The 19,053-nt window shown below is 44.8% G+C and overlaps 1 protein-coding gene across 1 annotated transcript in view; it reads left to right on the forward strand.

Moving 5' to 3' along the window:
- sdcbp2 (syndecan binding protein (syntenin) 2) overlaps positions 1-18,510 on the forward strand; it is a 30,785-nt gene extending 12,275 nt beyond the window's left edge. Inside the window, exons 4-9 of the mRNA XM_083656364.1 lie at positions 9,378-9,478; positions 10,628-10,792; positions 11,825-12,000; positions 14,264-14,435; positions 15,273-15,364; positions 16,382-18,510. Coding sequence (XP_083512490.1) covers positions 9,378-9,478; positions 10,628-10,792; positions 11,825-12,000; positions 14,264-14,435; positions 15,273-15,364; positions 16,382-16,436 — 761 coding nt within the window. The 3' untranslated portion in view covers positions 16,437-18,510. The remainder of the gene's footprint in view (positions 1-9,377; positions 9,479-10,627; positions 10,793-11,824; positions 12,001-14,263; positions 14,436-15,272; positions 15,365-16,381) is intronic.
- The last annotated feature ends 543 nt before the right edge of the window (positions 18,511-19,053 follow it).

Below are 19,053 nucleotides of genomic sequence, written 5' to 3' on the forward strand. Positions count from 1 at the left end.
GCTATGGTGTCTCTCTCCCCCTGCTATCCCTCTCTGTTTCTGACTGTCTGTGTCTATACCCCTCTCTTCCATCTGATTTCGGACCATCTGATTTCTTCTTTTACTGAGTTTGTGTGAAAGTAGCTGGGACACTGCAGTAAGGCAGTCTCGTCAGTGGTGCAAGGAATGTTGGCGTAGGGGGAGAGAGGCAGACAAAGGAGGCACCCACAAAAGATTAAAAAAAAAGCTGGCAAAATATGTGCAAGGGGCCTTTGAGGAGAGTAGAAAACACATTTTAAATATGTGCAGGGGCCCTTGAGGAGAGTAGAAAACACATTTTAAATATGTGCAGGGGTCCCGTGAGGAGAGTAGAAAACACATTTTAAATATGTGCAGGGGCCCTTGAGGAGAGTAGAAAACACTTTAAAATGTGTGCAGGGGCCCCTTGAGGAGAGTAGAAAACACATTTTAAATATGTGCAGGGGCCCCTTGAGGAGAGTAGAAAACACATTTTAAATATGTGCAGGGGCCCTTGAGGAGAGTAGAAAACACTTTAAAATGTGTGCAGGGGCCCCTTGAGGAGAGTAGAAAACACATTTTAAATATGTACAGGGGCCCCTTGAGGGGAGTAGAAAACACATTTTAAATATGTGCAGGGGCCCCTTGAGGAGAGTAGAAAACACATTTTAAATATGTGCAGGGGCCCCTTGAGGGGAGTAGAAAACACATTTTAAATATGTGCAGGGGCCCCTCAGGGAGAGCAGAAAACACATTTTAAATATGTGCAGGGGCCTGTGAGGAGAGTAGAAAACACATTTCAAATATGTGCAGGGGCCCTTGAGGAGAGTAGAAAACACATTTTAAATATGTGCAGTGGCCCTTGAGGAGAGTAGAAAACACATTTTAAATATGTGCAGGGGTCCCCTCAGGGAGAGTAGAAAACACATTTTAAATATGTGCAGGGGCCTGTGAGGAGAGTAGAAAACACATTTCAAATATGTGCAGGGCCCCTTGAGGAGAGTAGAAAACACATTTTAAATATGTGCAGGGGCCCCTTGAGGAGAGTAGAAAACACATTTTAAATATGTGCAGGGGCCCTTGAGGAGAGTAGAAAACACATTTTAAATATGTGCAGGGGCCCCGTGAGGAGAGTAGAAAACACATTTTAAATATGTGCAGGGGCCCCTTGAGGAGAGTAGAAAACACATTTTAAATATGTGCAGGGGCCCCTTGAGGGGAGTAGAAAACACATTTTAAATATGTGCAGGGGCCCCTTGAGGAGAGTAGAAAACACATTTTAAATATGTGCAGGGGCCCCTTGAGGAGAGTAGAAAACACATTTTAAATATGTGCAGGGGCCCCTTGAGGGGAGTAGAAAACACATTTTAAATATGTGCAGTGGCCCTTAACTCATTGAGTGCCATGGACGTCCTTCGACGTCCAATTAAATAGTGACGTAGAGTGCCACGGACGTCCTTCGACGTCCAATGCGTTTTTTGACGGTGGGACGTCGATCAAAGCCTTCCGCAGCTCCTGTACAACTATAGTAGCTATTGGAGGTCTATAACCTATTTTACAGAACCCTTAGGTGGCGACAGTGCTCTCCAGATTACAGAAATGTCAGGAATACACAGCCTGAAATAGCCTTGATGAAAGAGAACCCGCTCATGCTGCAGTCCAGAGCCATGTAGATTGTTCTGGCTGCAACTGACGGTGCGTGCGAACACAGTCAATCCGCGCACACAACTGAGTCCTTCTGCCTCTGTCTGTCTGTCAGCATAGTTTCTCCACATGATTAGCCGCTAGAAAAGCAGCAGCGCGACACTGAAAAGCCAAACCTTTCACTGCAGTCCGCGTGTGGCTTCTCCATGTTGCGCTGCCTGGGAGGCGGCGCTTCCCAGGCTTCCTAGACGCTTGGTGCGAGGCTGTGTGTTACTAGTGTGGGGAGGAGTTTTCAGCTGAGGGGGGGGAGGGGGGGGTGGGGCACGCAGGGCAGGACACAACTACACCACATCACTACATCAGAAAATATTACCGTATCTAGAGTCAGTGAATGTGCTTGAAATGCTGCATTTCACAAAAGGCTGAATATCTCAGCTTATAATTTGAAATGCCTGAAAACGCTGAAAACAACCTATCTTCTCCGGCTCATAACTAAAGAACGGAAAATGGTATCAATAAACTTTTTTTTGCTGATGATACAATAGAGTCTCCTTGTTCTTTTTGCGTGTTCGGTGTTTACATAGTAATATCACACAATATTCTGTGGGCCTCGAGAAATCACTGAAAACGCTCTGAAAACTCTGGCACTGGGAGCGTCCGTTCTCCAAAAGTGGCTGGCACTCAATGAGTTAAGGAGAGTAGAAAACACATTTTAAATATGTGCAGGGGCCCCTTGAGGAGAGTAGAAAACACATTTTAAATATGTGCAGGGGCCCCTTGAGGGGAGTAGAAAACACATTTTAAATATGTGCAGGGGCCTTTGAGGAGAGTAGAAAACACATTTTAAATATGTGCAGGGGCCCCTTGAGGAGAGTAGAAAACACATTTTAAATATGTGCAGTGGCCCTTGAGGGGAGTAGAAAACACATTTTAAATATGTGCAGTGGCCCTTGAGGAGAGTAGAAAACACATTTTAAATATGTGCAGGGGCCCCTTGAGGAGAGTAGAAAACACATTTTAAATATGTGCAGGGGCCCCTTGAGGACAGTAGAAAACACATTTTAAATATGTGCAGGGGCCCCTTGAGGGGAGTAGAAAACACATTTTAAATATGTGCAGTGGCCCTTAAGGAGAGTAGAAAACACATTTTAAATATGTGCAGGGGCCCCTTGAGGAGAGTAGAAAACACATTTTAAATATGTGCAGGGGCCCCTTGAGGGGAGTAGAAAACACATTTTAAATATGTGCAGTGGCCCTTAACTCATTGAATGCCAATGACGACAGCTGTCGTCAATTCAAATACTGACGTAGAGTGCCAAAGACGACGACTGTCGTCAATTGCGTTTTTTGACGGGGGGGGGTCCATCGAAGCCAGATCTATGTCCTGTAACATTTTGGGACATGTTGAATGTCTATAACCTATTTTACCGAGCCATTAGGTGGCGACAGTGCTCTCCAGATGACAGAAGTGTCAGGAATACAGCCTGAGCAAAGCCGTGATCAAACACAAACCGCGCTCATGCTGCGCGGATTGATTGTTGTTGGCAAGCAGCCCAGAGCCATCTACATGATGGCTCTGGGCTGCTTGCCAACAACAATCAATCCGTGCACACAACTGCAGCTCCTCTGCCTGTCTGTCTGTCTGTTTCTCAACACACCAGAAAGGCAGCACCCAACGCCTTACCTGCAGTCGCGTTGGGCATTTCCTCAATGCTGCTGTGAGCTGCCAGGAGCCGCGCGGCGCAAAAACAGAGGCTCCGAATAGACTTTGTGCGTGTGGGGAGGAGTTTACAGCTGACTCGGGGAGAGGCGGGGAGAGGGGGGGACAGGGGGGTGGGGCACGCATGCACCACAGAACTAAACCAGGTCACATCATCAAAAAAATATTAGCTAGAGTGAGTGAATGTGCTTGAAATAATGCATTTCACAAAAGGCTGAATATCTCAGCTTCCTGATAGAAAAGCATATTTTTGCTGTTTTTGACCTATCTTCTCCGGCTGATAACTAAAGAACGGAAAATGGTATCAATAAACTTTTTTTTGCTGATGATACAATAGAGTCTCCTTGTTCTTTTTGCGTGTTCGGTGTTTACATAGTAATATCACACAATATTCTGTGGGCCTCGAGAAATCACTGAAAACGCTCTGAAACTCTGGCACTGGGAGCGTCCGTTCTCCAAAAGTGGCTGGCACTCAATGAGTTAAGGAGAGTAGAAAACACATTTTAAATATGTGCAGGGGCCCTTGAGGAGAGTAGAAAACACATTTTAAATATGTGCAGGGGCCCCGTGAGGAGAGTAGAAAACACATTTTAAATATGTGCAGGGGCCCCTTGAGGAGAGTAGAAAACACATTTTAAATATGTGCAGGGGCCCCTTGAGGGGAGTAGAAAACACATTTTAAATATGTGCAGGGGCCCCTTGAGGAGAGTAGAAAACACATTTTAAATATGTGCAGGGGCCCCTTGAGGAGAGTAGAAAACACATTTTAAATATGTGCAGGGGCCCCTTGAGGGGAGTAGAAAACACATTTTAAATATGTGCAGTGGCCCTTAAGGAGAGTAGAAAACACATTTTAAATATGTGCAGGGGCCCCTTGAGGAGAGTAGAAAACACATTTTAAATATGTGCAGGGGCCCCTTGAGGGGAGTAGAAAACACATTTTAAATATGTGCAGGGGCCTTTGAGGAGAGTAGAAAACACATTTTAAATATGTGCAGGGGCCCCTTGAGGAGAGTAGAAAACACATTTTAAATATGTGCAGTGGCCCTTGAGGGGAGTAGAAAACACATTTTAAATATGTGCAGGGGCCCCTTGAGGAGAGTAGAAAACACATTTTAAATATGTGCAGGGGCCCCTTGAGGAGAGTAGAAAACACATTTTAAATATGTGCCGGGGCCCCTTGAGAGTAGAAAACACATTTTAAATATGTGCCGGGGCCCCTTGAGGAGAGTAGAAAACACATTTTAAATATGTGCAGGGGCCCCTTGAGGAGAGTAGAAAACAAAAAAAAATCTGCTTGTTTAAACTTTTCACTCACTCTCCCCCCTTTCCCCTCTCTCCCACTCATTCAGTTTCTCTTTCTACTTCTCTGTTTGGATGCAAAGTCCTGTGGGCTTCTTGCTCTTTTGTTTTCCCCTCAGCGGAGCAGGAGCTAGCTATGAGCTATGAGTCACCATGGAGACTGGTGCCGGGACGGGCAAGGACGGCAGAAAGAGAGAGGAGGAGCTGTGTTTGGCGAGAGCAGAGGGAGGGCGGAGGGAGGGAGGGAGAGGTCCCGAGGAGGGAGGAGGTGTGGAGGAGAGAGACGGGGGGAAAGGAGGTGAAAGGGGACTGACCTCAGCGCGCTGGACCACAGCCTGGCCAGAGACGCTAATGCCCTAAACTGTGGCTGCTGTCCCAAACAACTCCAACTTTATTCTTTCTTCCACTCACACATTTGATTTCACCACTCTCCTAGACTTTTGGTGTTGGGAAAAGAACCCGAGACGAGGAAGGAACCGAAACAGTTCGTACTCCGCCTGCGTTCAGGGTTTCCCCCTGGCTTTTAGTGTGGCTTTGGTGGTGAAATGTTGGAAGGGATGATGATTCTCTAAGGCAGTGTTTCCCAACCAGGGGTACGTGTACCCCTAGGGGGTACTTGAGCAGCTTGCAGGGGGTACTTGGAAAGATTGGGGATTACAATTTATTTACAAAATGATTAAAACATCATTCCAAGTAATTTCATAGGCCCATATTAGTCAAATTGATGACATTTTCCAATTGAAAACAGTTAGAATTGTATTAAAGGGGGTAATTCAAATGATTTTCATTTAATAATCAGATGTTATAGGCCTACTAAAAGTTTAATATTATTTTAATAAAACAAATTTCAGAAAATCATCGACATACATGAATGAGGGGGTACTTCGGCATGGCAAAACAGCTCAATGGGTACATAAGACCAAAAAGGTTGGGAACCACTGCTCTAAGGCCATGTTCAGAGTAGGAGGCCAAATCTGATTTGTGAACTTTAATGACCTATTAATGATTCTATCCAGATTGGTTTTATGAGTCTGGACGCTCCAAGTCTGATTTGTGTCACTTGTCCCAAACCACATATGGAGGTCTGGACACGCAGATCCGACTTGAAAATCAGATTTGTGGCAGTGCACGGACACACTCCCAAATCAGATTTGGGAAACCAATCAAGATAATGATGATTAATGACTTTATCAGCCAATCAGATTTGCCTGTAATGTGAACATGGCCTAAGAGCACAAACCAGTTTAGTAGCACACTACAATGACTAGAACCTACATGAGACCCACGCAGTACATGAAATAACTTGAACTCATCGCCGAAGAAGCCTAATATTCAATGGCAGTTTTGGGGGTCATGGATACAGTATGTCATATTTTATGGGTTGTGCCTTCAGATTTTAAAAGGTGAACTATAGACCTCAGAGCAGGACAGCTCCAGTGTTTCTCTCCCTTGGCAAGGGAAAAGGACCACCATCATCAGTCGCTCATCCAGAGAGTTGTAACTCAGTTTGTACCTAGGGCTGGGCGATATAGCCAAAAAAACGTATAGATATAAAATATTTATCAGATCAGTCGATATTGATAATTGTTTTTGACTTTTTTTTTAAAGATCACAAGATTTTGTTCTAATCTTATATGAAGTGTCTATTGTCGATAAATATTGCTATTGATTTATCGCTCAGCCCTATTTGTAACTGTTGGTTGGTCTAATGTAGCTGTAGTTGTGACTTCCAGGCTCTGTTTTTACTTGGTCGAAACGTTTGGTTGTCTGTAATAAATACCATACTTGGAGTACTTTTCACAGGTACAAAGAAAAAGATTAATTTCTGCCTAACCAACGAGAGAATCTTCAGCGTGACACACACCGTCAAGGCGCTAGCTACGATTGATTTTGAACAGGGTCTGATCGGCCAGTGGAATCTCTCTCCGAGGAGTCTGTGTGTCCACCAGGCCGTTGCTGTTGAGTAACTTTTAGAAAATGTGGGTTTGAGTTCAACGGTGGGTTCCCAGCTCGCTGTAGATATAGACTTGTGAGAAGGAGGAGGTCAGGCCGAGGCCGATGTGAAAGAACAGTGAGCTTGTATTTAATTATCCCTGAATATAACGGAGCAGAGTTGATTCTCTAATAAGGACAGTTTTTTGGATTAGCTTGTGTGTGGGTTGATGTGGAGGAGGCATTGCTGGAAGAGAATGAGAGAGATCGTGATGACATTCACAACACAAAACAACTGAATAACTGTGACTGTGCAGTCTTAAAACATGTATTGATTTGTTATGGCCTAGTGTAGGAGGGTGGGATGAATCATGCTCTCTACATGGACGATGACACCCCACGTAAACATGCCAGATTATAGACAAAGAGGTGTGTGTGTGTGTGTGTGTGTGTGTGTGTGTGTGTGTGTGTGTGTGTGTGTGTGTGTGACTGTGTGAGGTGACTGAAATTTACATTGCCTCTAAAGACTCTGACTCTGTTGTAATTAAGACAATCGGTGAACAAAACACTTAACTGACTGCAAGAACCACTGGACTAAATAAACCTGGTACTGGACTAAAGCCATTACAGTTTGAAAAATCACTCAAGTTGCTTCCTAGTGGATGGATGGTGCAACTTGGTGGACATGCATACACGTTCGTGTTACGTGTGTGTGTGTGTACCGGTATCTCACTCGTTAGTGAGTTTGCTTGTGCATGTATACCCCCCTCCCCCCTCCTCTGAGTAGCTCCCTGACATTTCCTGGTGTCTGTCCCGCCCATGGTAAATGCAGTAATCGTCCCCGTGCCGCGAGGGTAATGATGGCATGTTGTTGGCAGCAAAGTGACGCACAGTGACAGACAGAGAGGCTGTTCCGTCAAAGCAAGGGGCTGCACGAATAGCCTGGGTCCAGATCCTTTTCGAAGCGCCGCCCACTCCACAGGCTAGGCTGCACGTCACCGATCATGCCAGGAAAGTTTGGCTGCACCGCAACACAGCCTGTTCGTTATTATCAGCACTCGTCCAGACGTCCACTGTAGGGCTGTTACTTGGCTCAACTATGACCCGGGTGTATGTGGAGTGTGTGAATAAAATAAAACACGCCCCTAACCACCTGTCTCCTCCCCCACTCACTCACCTACCTCCTCCTCCCTCAATCTGTCTCTCCATCCTCCTCCCCCACTCACCTACCTCCTCCTCCCTCAATCTGTCTCTCCATCCTCCTCCCCCCACTCACCTACCTCCTCCTCCCTCAATCTGTCTCTCCATCCTCCTCCCCCCACTCACCTACCTCCTCCTCCCTCAATCTGTCTCTCCATCCTCCTCCCCCACTCACCTACCTCCTCCTCCCTCAATCTGTCTCTCCATCCCCCCCCCCCACTCACCTACCTCCTCCTCCCTCAATCTGTCTCTCCATCCTCCTCCCCCCACTTACCTACCTCCTCCTCCCTCAATCTGTCTCTCCACCCCCCCCCCCACTTACCTACCTCCTCCTCCCTCAATCTGTCTCTCCTCCACCCCCCCCCCCCACTCACCTACCTCCTCCTCCCTCAATCTGCCTCTCCATCCTCCCCCCCCCACTTACCTACCTCCTCCTCCCTCAATCTCAATATTCTTTATATATTTTATATTCAAGATATATCTTTATTTATTTTTTACCTACCTATTTATGTGAGCTCAAATAGTCCTGGACTCTTATTACTTTTAAGTTCATGCACGTGTCTCTTACTACTTTTAAGTACATTGTACGTGTCTTTACTACTTTTAAGTACATCGTACAGATCCTTTGAGGTGTGTTTTTATTTTGTTTTTATTTTATTTTATCCTGTGTTTACTTGATCCTTTTTCTGCTGGAAAACTGCTGCCATGCTCCATGTTTGTTTTAATTTGTTCATGTTCTGTTTTTTCATGTATTCGCTATGCTTTTTATGTCTGCTGCACACAAATTGCCCTTCGGGGACAAATAATAAACTTGAATCTTGAATCTTGAATCTGTCTCTCCACCCCCCCCCCCCACTCACCTACCTCCTCCTCCCTCAATCTGTCTCTCCACCCCCCCCCCACTCACCTACCTCCTCCCTCAATCTGTCTCTCCATCCTCCTCCCCCACTCACTCACCTACCTCCTCCTCCCTCAATCTCTGTCTCCATCCTCCTCCCCCACTCACTCACTCACCTACCTCCTCCCTCAATCTGTCTCCCCATCCTCCTCCCCCACTCACTCACCTACCTCCTCCTCCCTCAATCTGTCTCTCCATCCTCCTCCCCCACTCACTCACTCACCTACCTCCTCCTCCCTCAATCTGTCTCTCCATCCTCCTCCCCCACTCACTCACCTACCTCCTCCTCCCTCAATCTGTCTCCCCATCCTCCTCCCCCACTCACTCACTCACCTACCTCCTCCTCCCTCAATCTGTCTCTCCATCCTCCTCCCCCACTCACTCACCTACCTCCTCCTCCCTCAATCTGTCTCTCCATCCTCCTCCCCCACTCACTCACCTACCTCCTCCTCCCTCAATCTGTCTCTCCATCCTCCTCCCCCACTCACTCACCTACCTCCTCCTCCCTCAATCTGTCTCTCCATCCTCCTCCCCCCACTCACCTACCACCTCCTCCCTCAATCTGTCTCTCCATCCTCCCCCCCCCACTTACCTACCACCTCCTCCCTCAATCTGTCTCTCCATCCTCCCCCCATCCCACTCACCTACCACCTCCTCCCTCAATCTGTCTCTCCATCCTCCCAGGCTTGTACCCGAATCTGGAGGAGCTTGGAGACTATATGGGTCTGAGCCTAAACAGCGATGAAGTCCAGAGGAACCTGGCCCTGGTGCCCGTGGCTGACAATGTAAGTGTGTGAGAACGCGTGGGCGGGTGTCCATCCATGCATGCATGCAAGCGTGTGTGTGTGTGTGTGTGTGTGTGTGTGTGTGTGGACCGATTATTACCATCATCATTCCATAAATGCCTTTATATGTGGACATAATGTACTAATTTATTTGATGTCACACTTACAGTAATTAAGCAACACAGTTGAATACTTCTATTTTAAAACCATGACATAATGGTTTACTGATGGGGAAGAAAAAAAAGAAAGAAGAAAAAATACAGTGTGTGTGTAATATATATATATATTATATACACACACACACAAAACCTTGTCTGATGGGAGTGTGAGCTGTTGATAAATCAGAGCAGAAGAACACTGTTCTGTTCCTCCAGATCCACATTACTAACTGACTCAGCGCAGGCCTGGAGTGCTGTGTAGGAGGGTGTGAGCTCTGCGCTCTCCTCCAAGACTACACACACACACACACACACACACACACACACACACACACCGGGCATGTGCCAAGGTCTCCCACAGGCATGCCCACTGACCTCTGCCACTTGGTCATATCTTTTTCTCTGTAGTGTTCTCCTTGTTGATTTGGTTGCTCCAACATGTTCACGAGGCGTTAGATTTGAAAGAGCAGTTGCCCAAAGCGTTCCTGCCTCCATTTCAGTAGTGGAGAAGGAGGAGATGAAGTACAATCCTCCCACACACACCTCTGATGCAGCGCTCCTTTTGATCTGTGGCTGCATTTTACTGTAACATCTCTATAATCCAGGGTTCTGCCAAGGTGCTTGGTATGAGCAATCTGTTCAAAGTCAAAGCAATCTTTAGACAAATACTTTCCCGTCCCATTCACAAGATTGATGGTAGAATTAACTTGTTAAAGACAAAATGTAATATAATGCAAATGTGATGCCCCTTTTGGGCCAAATTTATATTTGAAAATCAATTATTTGAAGTGCTTGAAGGTCCTTGAGTTTCGTTTTGTAATGTCTGTATGAACCCTGTTAATCCTTTTCTCTCTCTCTCCGACCTTTCTCTTTTTGTCTCCCCCCTCACCTGATGTCCCTCCCGTTCTGTCTCTTAACCCCGCCTCTTCAACTCCCCTTCCTCCCTTCTGTCCTTCCCCTCCCTCCCTCCCTCCTTCCTTCCCCTCCACAGCAGGTAGCGGTGCCCGCTGGCTTCGGCGTGGGGGGCATGGTGCGCCCGGTGACGGGGGCAGACGTGGGCATCAGGAGGGCAGAGATCCGCCCGGGCCTGCGGGAGGTGATCCTCTGCAAGGACCAGGACAAGAAGGTCGGACTCCGGCTCAGGGCCATCGACAACGTGAGTCTAGCGACGCGGGACGCTCTCACCTCTGACCCCCGTTAATGATCCCCATCAGGATTCACCGAAACTCACTAATACCCCCTTTACGCCAGACTAGTAACCCGAGGAAATACACAGGCTGAGGTGTTGTCGGATCTTTTTGTACTCCCTAATATCGGTATCGACATCAGCCTCAAAAATCCAGTAACGTTCTAAACGTTTTGGGCTGCCAGCATGTTACAGCTGAGTTGTTGATCTTGGTTGCCTGACAACGCCAGGCGCACCTGTAGCGCAACCGTCCGCTTCATAAACGTCGTGTGTTCACTGTTCACTCAGCGCGCCCGGCGTTGTCCAAGCGCTTCAGAGCGCTGCATGTGAATCGGCGCTAGGCTGCTGCACGTGCTTAATTATTCAGTTTGTATTGAGTTGCACTAATACAAAGGGCAACTTTTGAACCGGCTGAAATGAGTTGGCAAAATGGAGGAGATTCAGGATATATTGGTAATCGATATAGTTGCCGAATCGGGAACAGACACAGCAGCACACTAACGGGCGTATCATCTTTTGTCTCCTGTCTTGAAGCCATACCTTTGCCACAGTGAGGGTACAACTTTTCTACATTTGTGCTGCGGTCTCTTTAAATTAGAGGCGAGCTTGGCGTGATTAGCTTGATGCTAACAGTGGTTTGAGGGCAACAGAGGGACAAACATTTTCTCTCACTGTGAAGAAACATACCCAACTAAAAGTCTCCTTTCTGTCTGACAAAACGGCTAGCAGACAATCCTCCCTCTGTTGATCCGGTTTATTATTATTTCTCTTTCTCTCATCTTCTTTGTAGTATCTTATCTTTTCTCTCCTCTCTTCTGTGGAACGTTGCATCTCATCTCGCTTTGTGTCCTTGCCTCCGTCCATTATTGTTGCTTCTCTGTTTTCTCTCCCATTATCTTCCCCTGCGTTCCTCTCTATCTCGCTCCTCTCTTCTCCTGGCTTTCCCTTTTATCTTATTTTTCATGTTTTATCTCCCTCCTCTCCTCTCCTCTCCTCTCCCAGGGAGTGTTTATCCAGCTGGTGCAGGCCAACTCCCCGGCGGCCCTGGCCGGGCTGCGTTTCGGGGATCAGGTCCTCCAGATCAACGGGCAGAACTGCGCCGGCTGGAGCCTGGACAAGGCCCACAAGGCCCTGAAGGCGGCCGCCGAGACCCGCATCGAGCTCATTCTCCGGGACAGGTGAGGAGGACTATGTGGTCCACTGAGGCTATAGGATTACACCAGCCTTTCATAAACCGTGGCTCAGGATCTATTTCTTGCTGGTCCCCACGTCACCGTTGATTAATTGATTGAATTTATTTGACAAATTAAAAAATACCAAACCAGCATAAAGTATAAAATAATTGATCAGGATATCACAATACAGTCGTTAAGCTTATTTCTATTGTGGTCCTGAAACAACAACAATATAGGACAATCAAGAATAAAAAGAACAAGCGATACAAAGCAACACAAGTTCAAAAACCATTCAAAGAAAGGTTTTGCACTATATTAATGTAGGTTTTTAATTATTAGGTTGTACTAATGTGCTTTCTAAGAACACGTTTCTTAGATTTGAATCTCTGAAGGGGTTAAAGAATAACCATATTAGAATATAATAATTAATATGGCAATAGAGAAAGGAAATGCCCGCTTCCGGGTTAAACATATGAACCAAGGGATTGCTTCCGCCATTTTATTTTCCATAGACATTTTGTCAAATGCTTATAAAAATAGGTTTACTAGGTCAAAGCAAGCGATTCAGCTATATTTAGAATCAGGAGAGACTATAACATTTCACTGTCTTGGACAAAAAAAAAAAAAAAGCAACATTGATTCTTTTGAATGTAGAAGGAGTCTCTTGCGCTTCAGAACAGGACAGTATGATGAAGTAAAGGAAGATCCTGGAGCACTCGATTCACTGGAAAGTGATTTTAATAAGGTGCAGTGACTAACGTTTCGATGCGCACCGTCTTCATCAGAGTCAAACCTGATGACCTGACCGGTTTGACTGATGAAGACGCTAGCTGAATCGCTTGCTTTGACCTAGTAAACCTATTTTTATAAGCATTTGACAAAATGTCTATGGAAAATAAAATGGCGGAAGAAATCCCTTGGTTCGTATGTTTAACCCGGAAGCGGGCGTTACTTTGGCTCTCCATGTTCTCTATGGACTCTCCTGATTCTAAATATAGCTGAATGGCTTGGTTTGACCAAGTAAAACTATTTTGTATAAGCATTTTACGAAATTTCTATGAGAAAATAAATGACGGATGAAATCCCTTGGTTCGTATGCCTAACCTGGAAGTGGGCGTGACTTTGGCTCCATGTACCCATGGCGGTTCATTTAGCTAGCCTATGTTTAGACCTCAGCTTGTCTTTTTTCAGATATATCTGTCTTGTACTATACATGACAAGGAGCGGTTGAGGTCTAAACATTGCTTAATATTAATCAACTAAGGGATCATTAATCTATGGTACAGATATTAATTGTCTATTGAAAACAAAATAACACACGGACATTAGAAAGAAAGTCATCTCTGTGATAGTTTACTCGAAAAATGACAACAGGATTTATTATTGTTGTTGGGATCTGAGATCAAATAAACAGGTGGAGGCAAATATATGCAAATTAGTACATAATGCCTGCTCACACTCTCAGCATCTGGTCTTTTCCAAATTATCATTTAATCTGGTTATAGTTAACATTTAAACAGGAGAGCTCCGCCATCTCCCATCTGTTCATGTAGATAGGTAGCTTTCAGTGGACCTCAGTAGAAGCAGAAATGAACATGCCTTTTATATATTTGGCTCCCTCTGCTGGTCACTTCATTACTCTGTGCATTGCCATTTTGCTGTTTGTTGTCAACAAAGTTTGTGCTGCTGCTCAATATACCGCAATTAAAACAGGTAGATGTATAACTATCTTATAACCAGTACATAAGAATGTGATGTTCAGTATTTTTCAGGATTTCAGTTTTGTGGGTGTCTGGGTAGTGTCGAGGTCAGCGGAGACCCGGGTTCAATTCCAGGTAGCCGTACTTCCGGCTTGATCAGATGTTCCTACAGACACAATTTGGCCGTGTCTGTGGGTGGGAAGCCAATGGGGTATAAGTCGTGGTCGCTGCACTAGTGCCTCCTCTGGACGGTCAGGGTGCCTGTTTGGGGGGGGGGCGGAACTGGGGGAATAGCGTGATCCTCCCACACGCTACTTCCTGCCAGTGAAACTCCTCGCTGTCAGGAGAAAATCGGCAGAGGTGGTGGAGCAACGACCCGAGACAGCTGGGGCAATTGGCCAAGTACCATTAGGGAGAAAACTAAGGTGTCAGTAAAAGAGTTTCTTGTTTTCCTGCCTTCTCCTGTTGCTTCCTGCTTCTTGTCTCATTTCCTGATCACATGTATAAACACACGGGTAGTTGACCTAAGATTTAAACTGACAAAACTTTTCCGTTTCTCTCTCTAGGCCTTTCCAGCGCACCATCACTATGCACAAAGACAGCTCAGGACATGTGGGCTTTATCTACAAGTCCGGCAAAATCACCTCGCTGGTCAAGGACGGCTCTGCTGCCCGCAACGGCATGCTGACCGACCACTACATCTGTGAGATCAACGGACAAAACGTTATTGGACTCAAGGTCAGACGCTCTTTTCCATAAAGACTATTACCATTTTCACTGGGATGGCTACTACTATACTATACTCAACATATTGACAGAATGTAATGCATATATTAATATGTAATGTAATCGTGTTCTAAGCCGTATTCGGATGGGACGAATGTTACTTGGGGATAATCCAGTGAATTGAAATAACGTCACAAATTGCTGGTTTTAAGCCTGTGCAAATCTGATAAATCTGCAATTTCTCCCAGCAATTTTAGCTGTAACTTGTTTCTGGTGTCCAATTAATTGTTCTTCTTCCAGACATAATGAGTTTGGTAGTGTCTTAGCTTTAGTTTACATTCGCTTTAGGGAAGTAGCTCCTGGATAGCACAGCAGTACAAAGCTCAGACGACCTCAGGATTGGGATTTCACACATTGTCAACCCTAAAATGCCTGGTCTCTACGGCACTATACTCGGCATACATGTAGGTCAATATAGTTTAGCACATACCAAGTCATTACTGAAGAGACAAGCTACTTGTCCGGAGACGGACTGGGTGTGGCACTGAATCACCCTGTTGCTGTAACCCAGTCTCTATATAAAACAAGAAGTGCCACCCAGTGGATTAATCTGTTACTGCATCCAAACAGTCTTCCAAAGGCATAGTAGGCATATTTGCGACTGTTACAATGTGCACTATCTTCCTGTTGTAAGGGAAGGCATAGTGTAATCTGTAGGGGAAGGTATTTATTATCCCATGAAAACCCAGGGTTAAACCTGAACTTAGCTCGCTAAGCCACTAATCTCGCTTCGTGGTACAGGCCTCTGGTTTCATGTTTGTTTGCTTGTGTGTGTGTTTTTTTTTCCAGGATTCTCAGATCAAGGACATTCTGACCACTTCTCCCACAACCATGACCATCACCATCATGCCCAAGTTCATCTATGAACACATGATTAAAAGGTAGGCTCCAGAAGATAATCAAACGCATGTATCAAGTCTCAATACGTTTATAAAGAACACCTCATGCCATGTATCAAGTGTCTATAGAGAGCCAAAGTGGAACGTCACTTCCTGCTTCAGCACTATACCAGAGATTTTCATCCGCCATTTATTTTCGTCAAATTTCGTAAAATGCTTTTAAAAATAGTTGTACTTGTTCAAACCAAACAGAAGTTTTGGTCCGAGTGAAATGTTCTACGATCTCTCCCGATTCTAAATATAGCTGAACCGTTTTGTTTGACCAAGTAATACTATTTTTATAAGCATTTTACGAAATGTCTATGGGAAAATAAACTGCGGAAGAAACTCTCTGGTACAGTGCTGAAGCAGGAAGTGGGCGGTCACTTTGCCTCTCTATACGTTCATAAAGAACACATCATGCCATGTATCAAGTCTCAATACCTTTATAAAGAACACATCATGCCATGTATCAAGTCTCAATACCTTTATAAAGAACACATCATGCCCAGCCAATCATTGCATAAGTGTGGCTACTATGTAGCCTCCTGTCCAGACGGGGGCACTTGTACATTGAGGTGCAGAAACAGGAGATAGGCCTTATGGGCTGGTTTGCCTACTTACCATTATTCCAGGGGAAACCCTGTATTTGTAATTATATATCAATGGCATCTGAATGTTTTAATCCAGTTTGAATCTGCCATGTCTGTCATTTTTACAACTCTGGAAAGTAAACTTAGAAGTCATCTTCTATTAATAATCCGCTTTGAATGGACGTCTCCGTAATGCAATATCGTGTCTTGAGTTTTATGCAAGCTGGCAGATTGTAACGACACATGTAGGCTTCCACTGTAGCTCAAATAGTCTAATGGAGGCTGTAGTGGGGCCTTGCTTCAACTGCTAAACATCACATCATCGAGTCCATACAAAGAAGCAATCAAATCAAGTCCTTTTGGAGATCCAATCTTTTGTGCGCTCCTGTTCAGTGCCGTGCTTACACTCGTGTCGATGTTGTTCCAGGATGTCCAGCGGTCTCCTGCGGTCAGCCATGGACCACTCCGTCCCCGAGGTGTGAGGACCAGCCATGGACCACTCCGTCCCCGAGGTGTGAGGACCAGGACGAGCAGCATGCACACCTCAGTCAGGATGTCTACAATCTGCAGAGAGATGCCTCTCTTCATCTCTCTCTCTTTTCTCTTTCCAACTGTCTCTCTCTCTCTCTCTCTCTCTGTGTCTTCATACTGTACCAAACCACCTCCTGCATCACAATCATTATCGTCGTCACTATTGCTCATCATTAACATAATCTCAATATGCCTTCTTTATTTTTCTTCTATTTTTTTCCCGGTTATCTCGGTATGTTTTTCAATATACCCCCGGTTCCTTTTCTACATTTCCTTTGTCTCTGTTGACATGTCCAGTACTTTTTTTTTATGTTAATCTTGTAGTCTTAAGTATTACATGTTTTCCTCTTGTTTCCTATGTGACTTTGAGGACAGTACATAACTTCTTCTTTTTTAAAAGCCATGCACGCGATCAGTGTCCAGAGCTTCCTCCTCGTTGTGGAGATGGATCATTGGCAAGTGACTCGTTCAACTCTCATGCTGTAGAAGCCAATGGTCCCCATAGTCAGTCATCCAAGTACAGAACTCCCATATATGTTAATATGTTTGCGCTCTCCGTCCCTGCACTTGGCCCCCGATGTGTGTACGTAAATAATTTGATTATTTTGAGCGGAATAACTACTCGGAGCCTCACATATAAAAATGTTCTTTGACTTAGATTCCTGTGTACAGTTATTTTCGTTTTGGTAATGGAAAAAAATCATGGTTTTTAGCAACGGAAATTGCTATCATCCATTGATTTTGGCATCAGGATGAGATTTCGGAAATCATAACTTTGGCATTGAAGCACAAAAGTTTTTTGCCTAAGAGCCTTTTATATATGAGGTCCCCGCGATTCCAAGTTGATTCTAGACCTGGTGAAGATTGGACCGAATTATTACATGGCAGCCTCCACTTTCTCCAGGAGATGGCGATGTGTGATAGGCAAGTGTCATGATGGAGAGGAGGACTCTCTTAATTTTGTTTAGTTTGTAGGTACTGGGAACAAAGTGTGCACATTCCAGGGAGAAGTGTAGGGAAAAGGGCCCTAACTGTATGCAGCTTGGACTTTACGGCCCTGTCCACAAACCATCCACAAGCCACTGATTTCCTTGTGGAACTAAAAAGGCACTGACAGGTACAAGTAGGCCATATTGTAGTGCGGTATGTCATTGGCCTTCAGGAAGTTAGGCGAAAGTCTATTTTTTTTTATAATGGCTTTCTTTCTCCCGTGCTTTCAAAACTGCTAGATTTGCGAAGGAAATTAATAATTAATTGGCAAGTTTGGTTCATTTTTGGACAGGGTCTGTGCTGGGCGGACCCACTAAGTGCACTTTCCACTACCTGTAAGTGGTTGTTTTTTTTCCTGTATCCATTTCAACAATTGTGTTTTTTATTATTATGATCGGGTGTTTGTGGTGACTCATGTCAATGGCAGAATTCATGAAAACAAACGTGTCGTTTGTAACGTGACCTATTAGGGACCGGCGTAAAAATTTGATGCTGAAAGGAGTCCGCTCAAATGGAAGGCATTTACTTACACATCAAGGGTTCGGCCAGTGAATCTGCCCTCTTATTGACCCTTTTCACATCAGCCATTTTGTGTCTTAAAAGGCAGGAAGTGACACAGGTGCAAGCAAACATTATGCTTTCCGACTTCCAATCCATTTAGGTCCAGTGCCTGGGCCCTCGCTAATGTGTTCACCTGTGTTACTTCCTGCCTTTTAGACACAAAATGGCTCATGTGAAAAAGGTGAATTGCTCAGCGTTATTAGAGGACACGCCTCTATTATATTCCTTCCTTGACTGGTGAGCACAGTGAGACTGAACAAGGCTCACGGTCCATAAGTGAATTTCCACTTATGTTATATAAAGTTGTACCTTTTAATGCTGTTTGTTTGAATGCATGTATTCTGTTTTTTTTTTCTAGACGCGTAATCTGATAAACTCCACATTCTGTGTAAAAAAAAATGAAAGAAAAAATGCTAGAGGAATCTAAAAGTTTATATACGAATGTAACCAAGATAATTATTGCAAAACAAATAAACAGTCTTTCTGTTCTCCTTAGCTTGGCGTTCGTTGTCTGTCATGTCACCCTTTGAACATTCATCTTCCACACATACATTTTGCAGTCCAACATAGTTAAAGCAGATAAGTGTAGCTAAATCTCCATGTGATGAGCTTATAAACACACATACATATACATAATGTATATATATATATATATTAGTTTAAGCTGTTGATTTTTACTGTGTGTGAGGCACTTTAAGAGCTAATTGATTATATGGTTTTGCACAACATTTGGATGCAATCTCTCACTAGCGGAGTGCTGCAACGGGTTACCATGACAGCCGAGTGGTGTAGTGTGGGCGGGGCCAACGGTCACTGACCTGAACCATTGAACAGTTAACAGATGAGAAACAACAGACACAATATCAAGCAAGGGAAAGTGTGAATAGAAAGATTCAGACGAACACTCAAATGAAAACCACATTTTCCTCCATGCTCTTTTAATATAGGGGACCTTTTGATTTTTCTTTATACAGTGGAGTACCGATGAATAGTGACGTCTGTTACTGTACACATTAC

Source organism: Poromitra crassiceps (assembly GCF_964638095.1).
Source record: "Poromitra crassiceps genome assembly, chromosome: 20".
NCBI lineage: Eukaryota > Metazoa > Chordata > Actinopteri > Beryciformes > Melamphaidae > Poromitra > Poromitra crassiceps.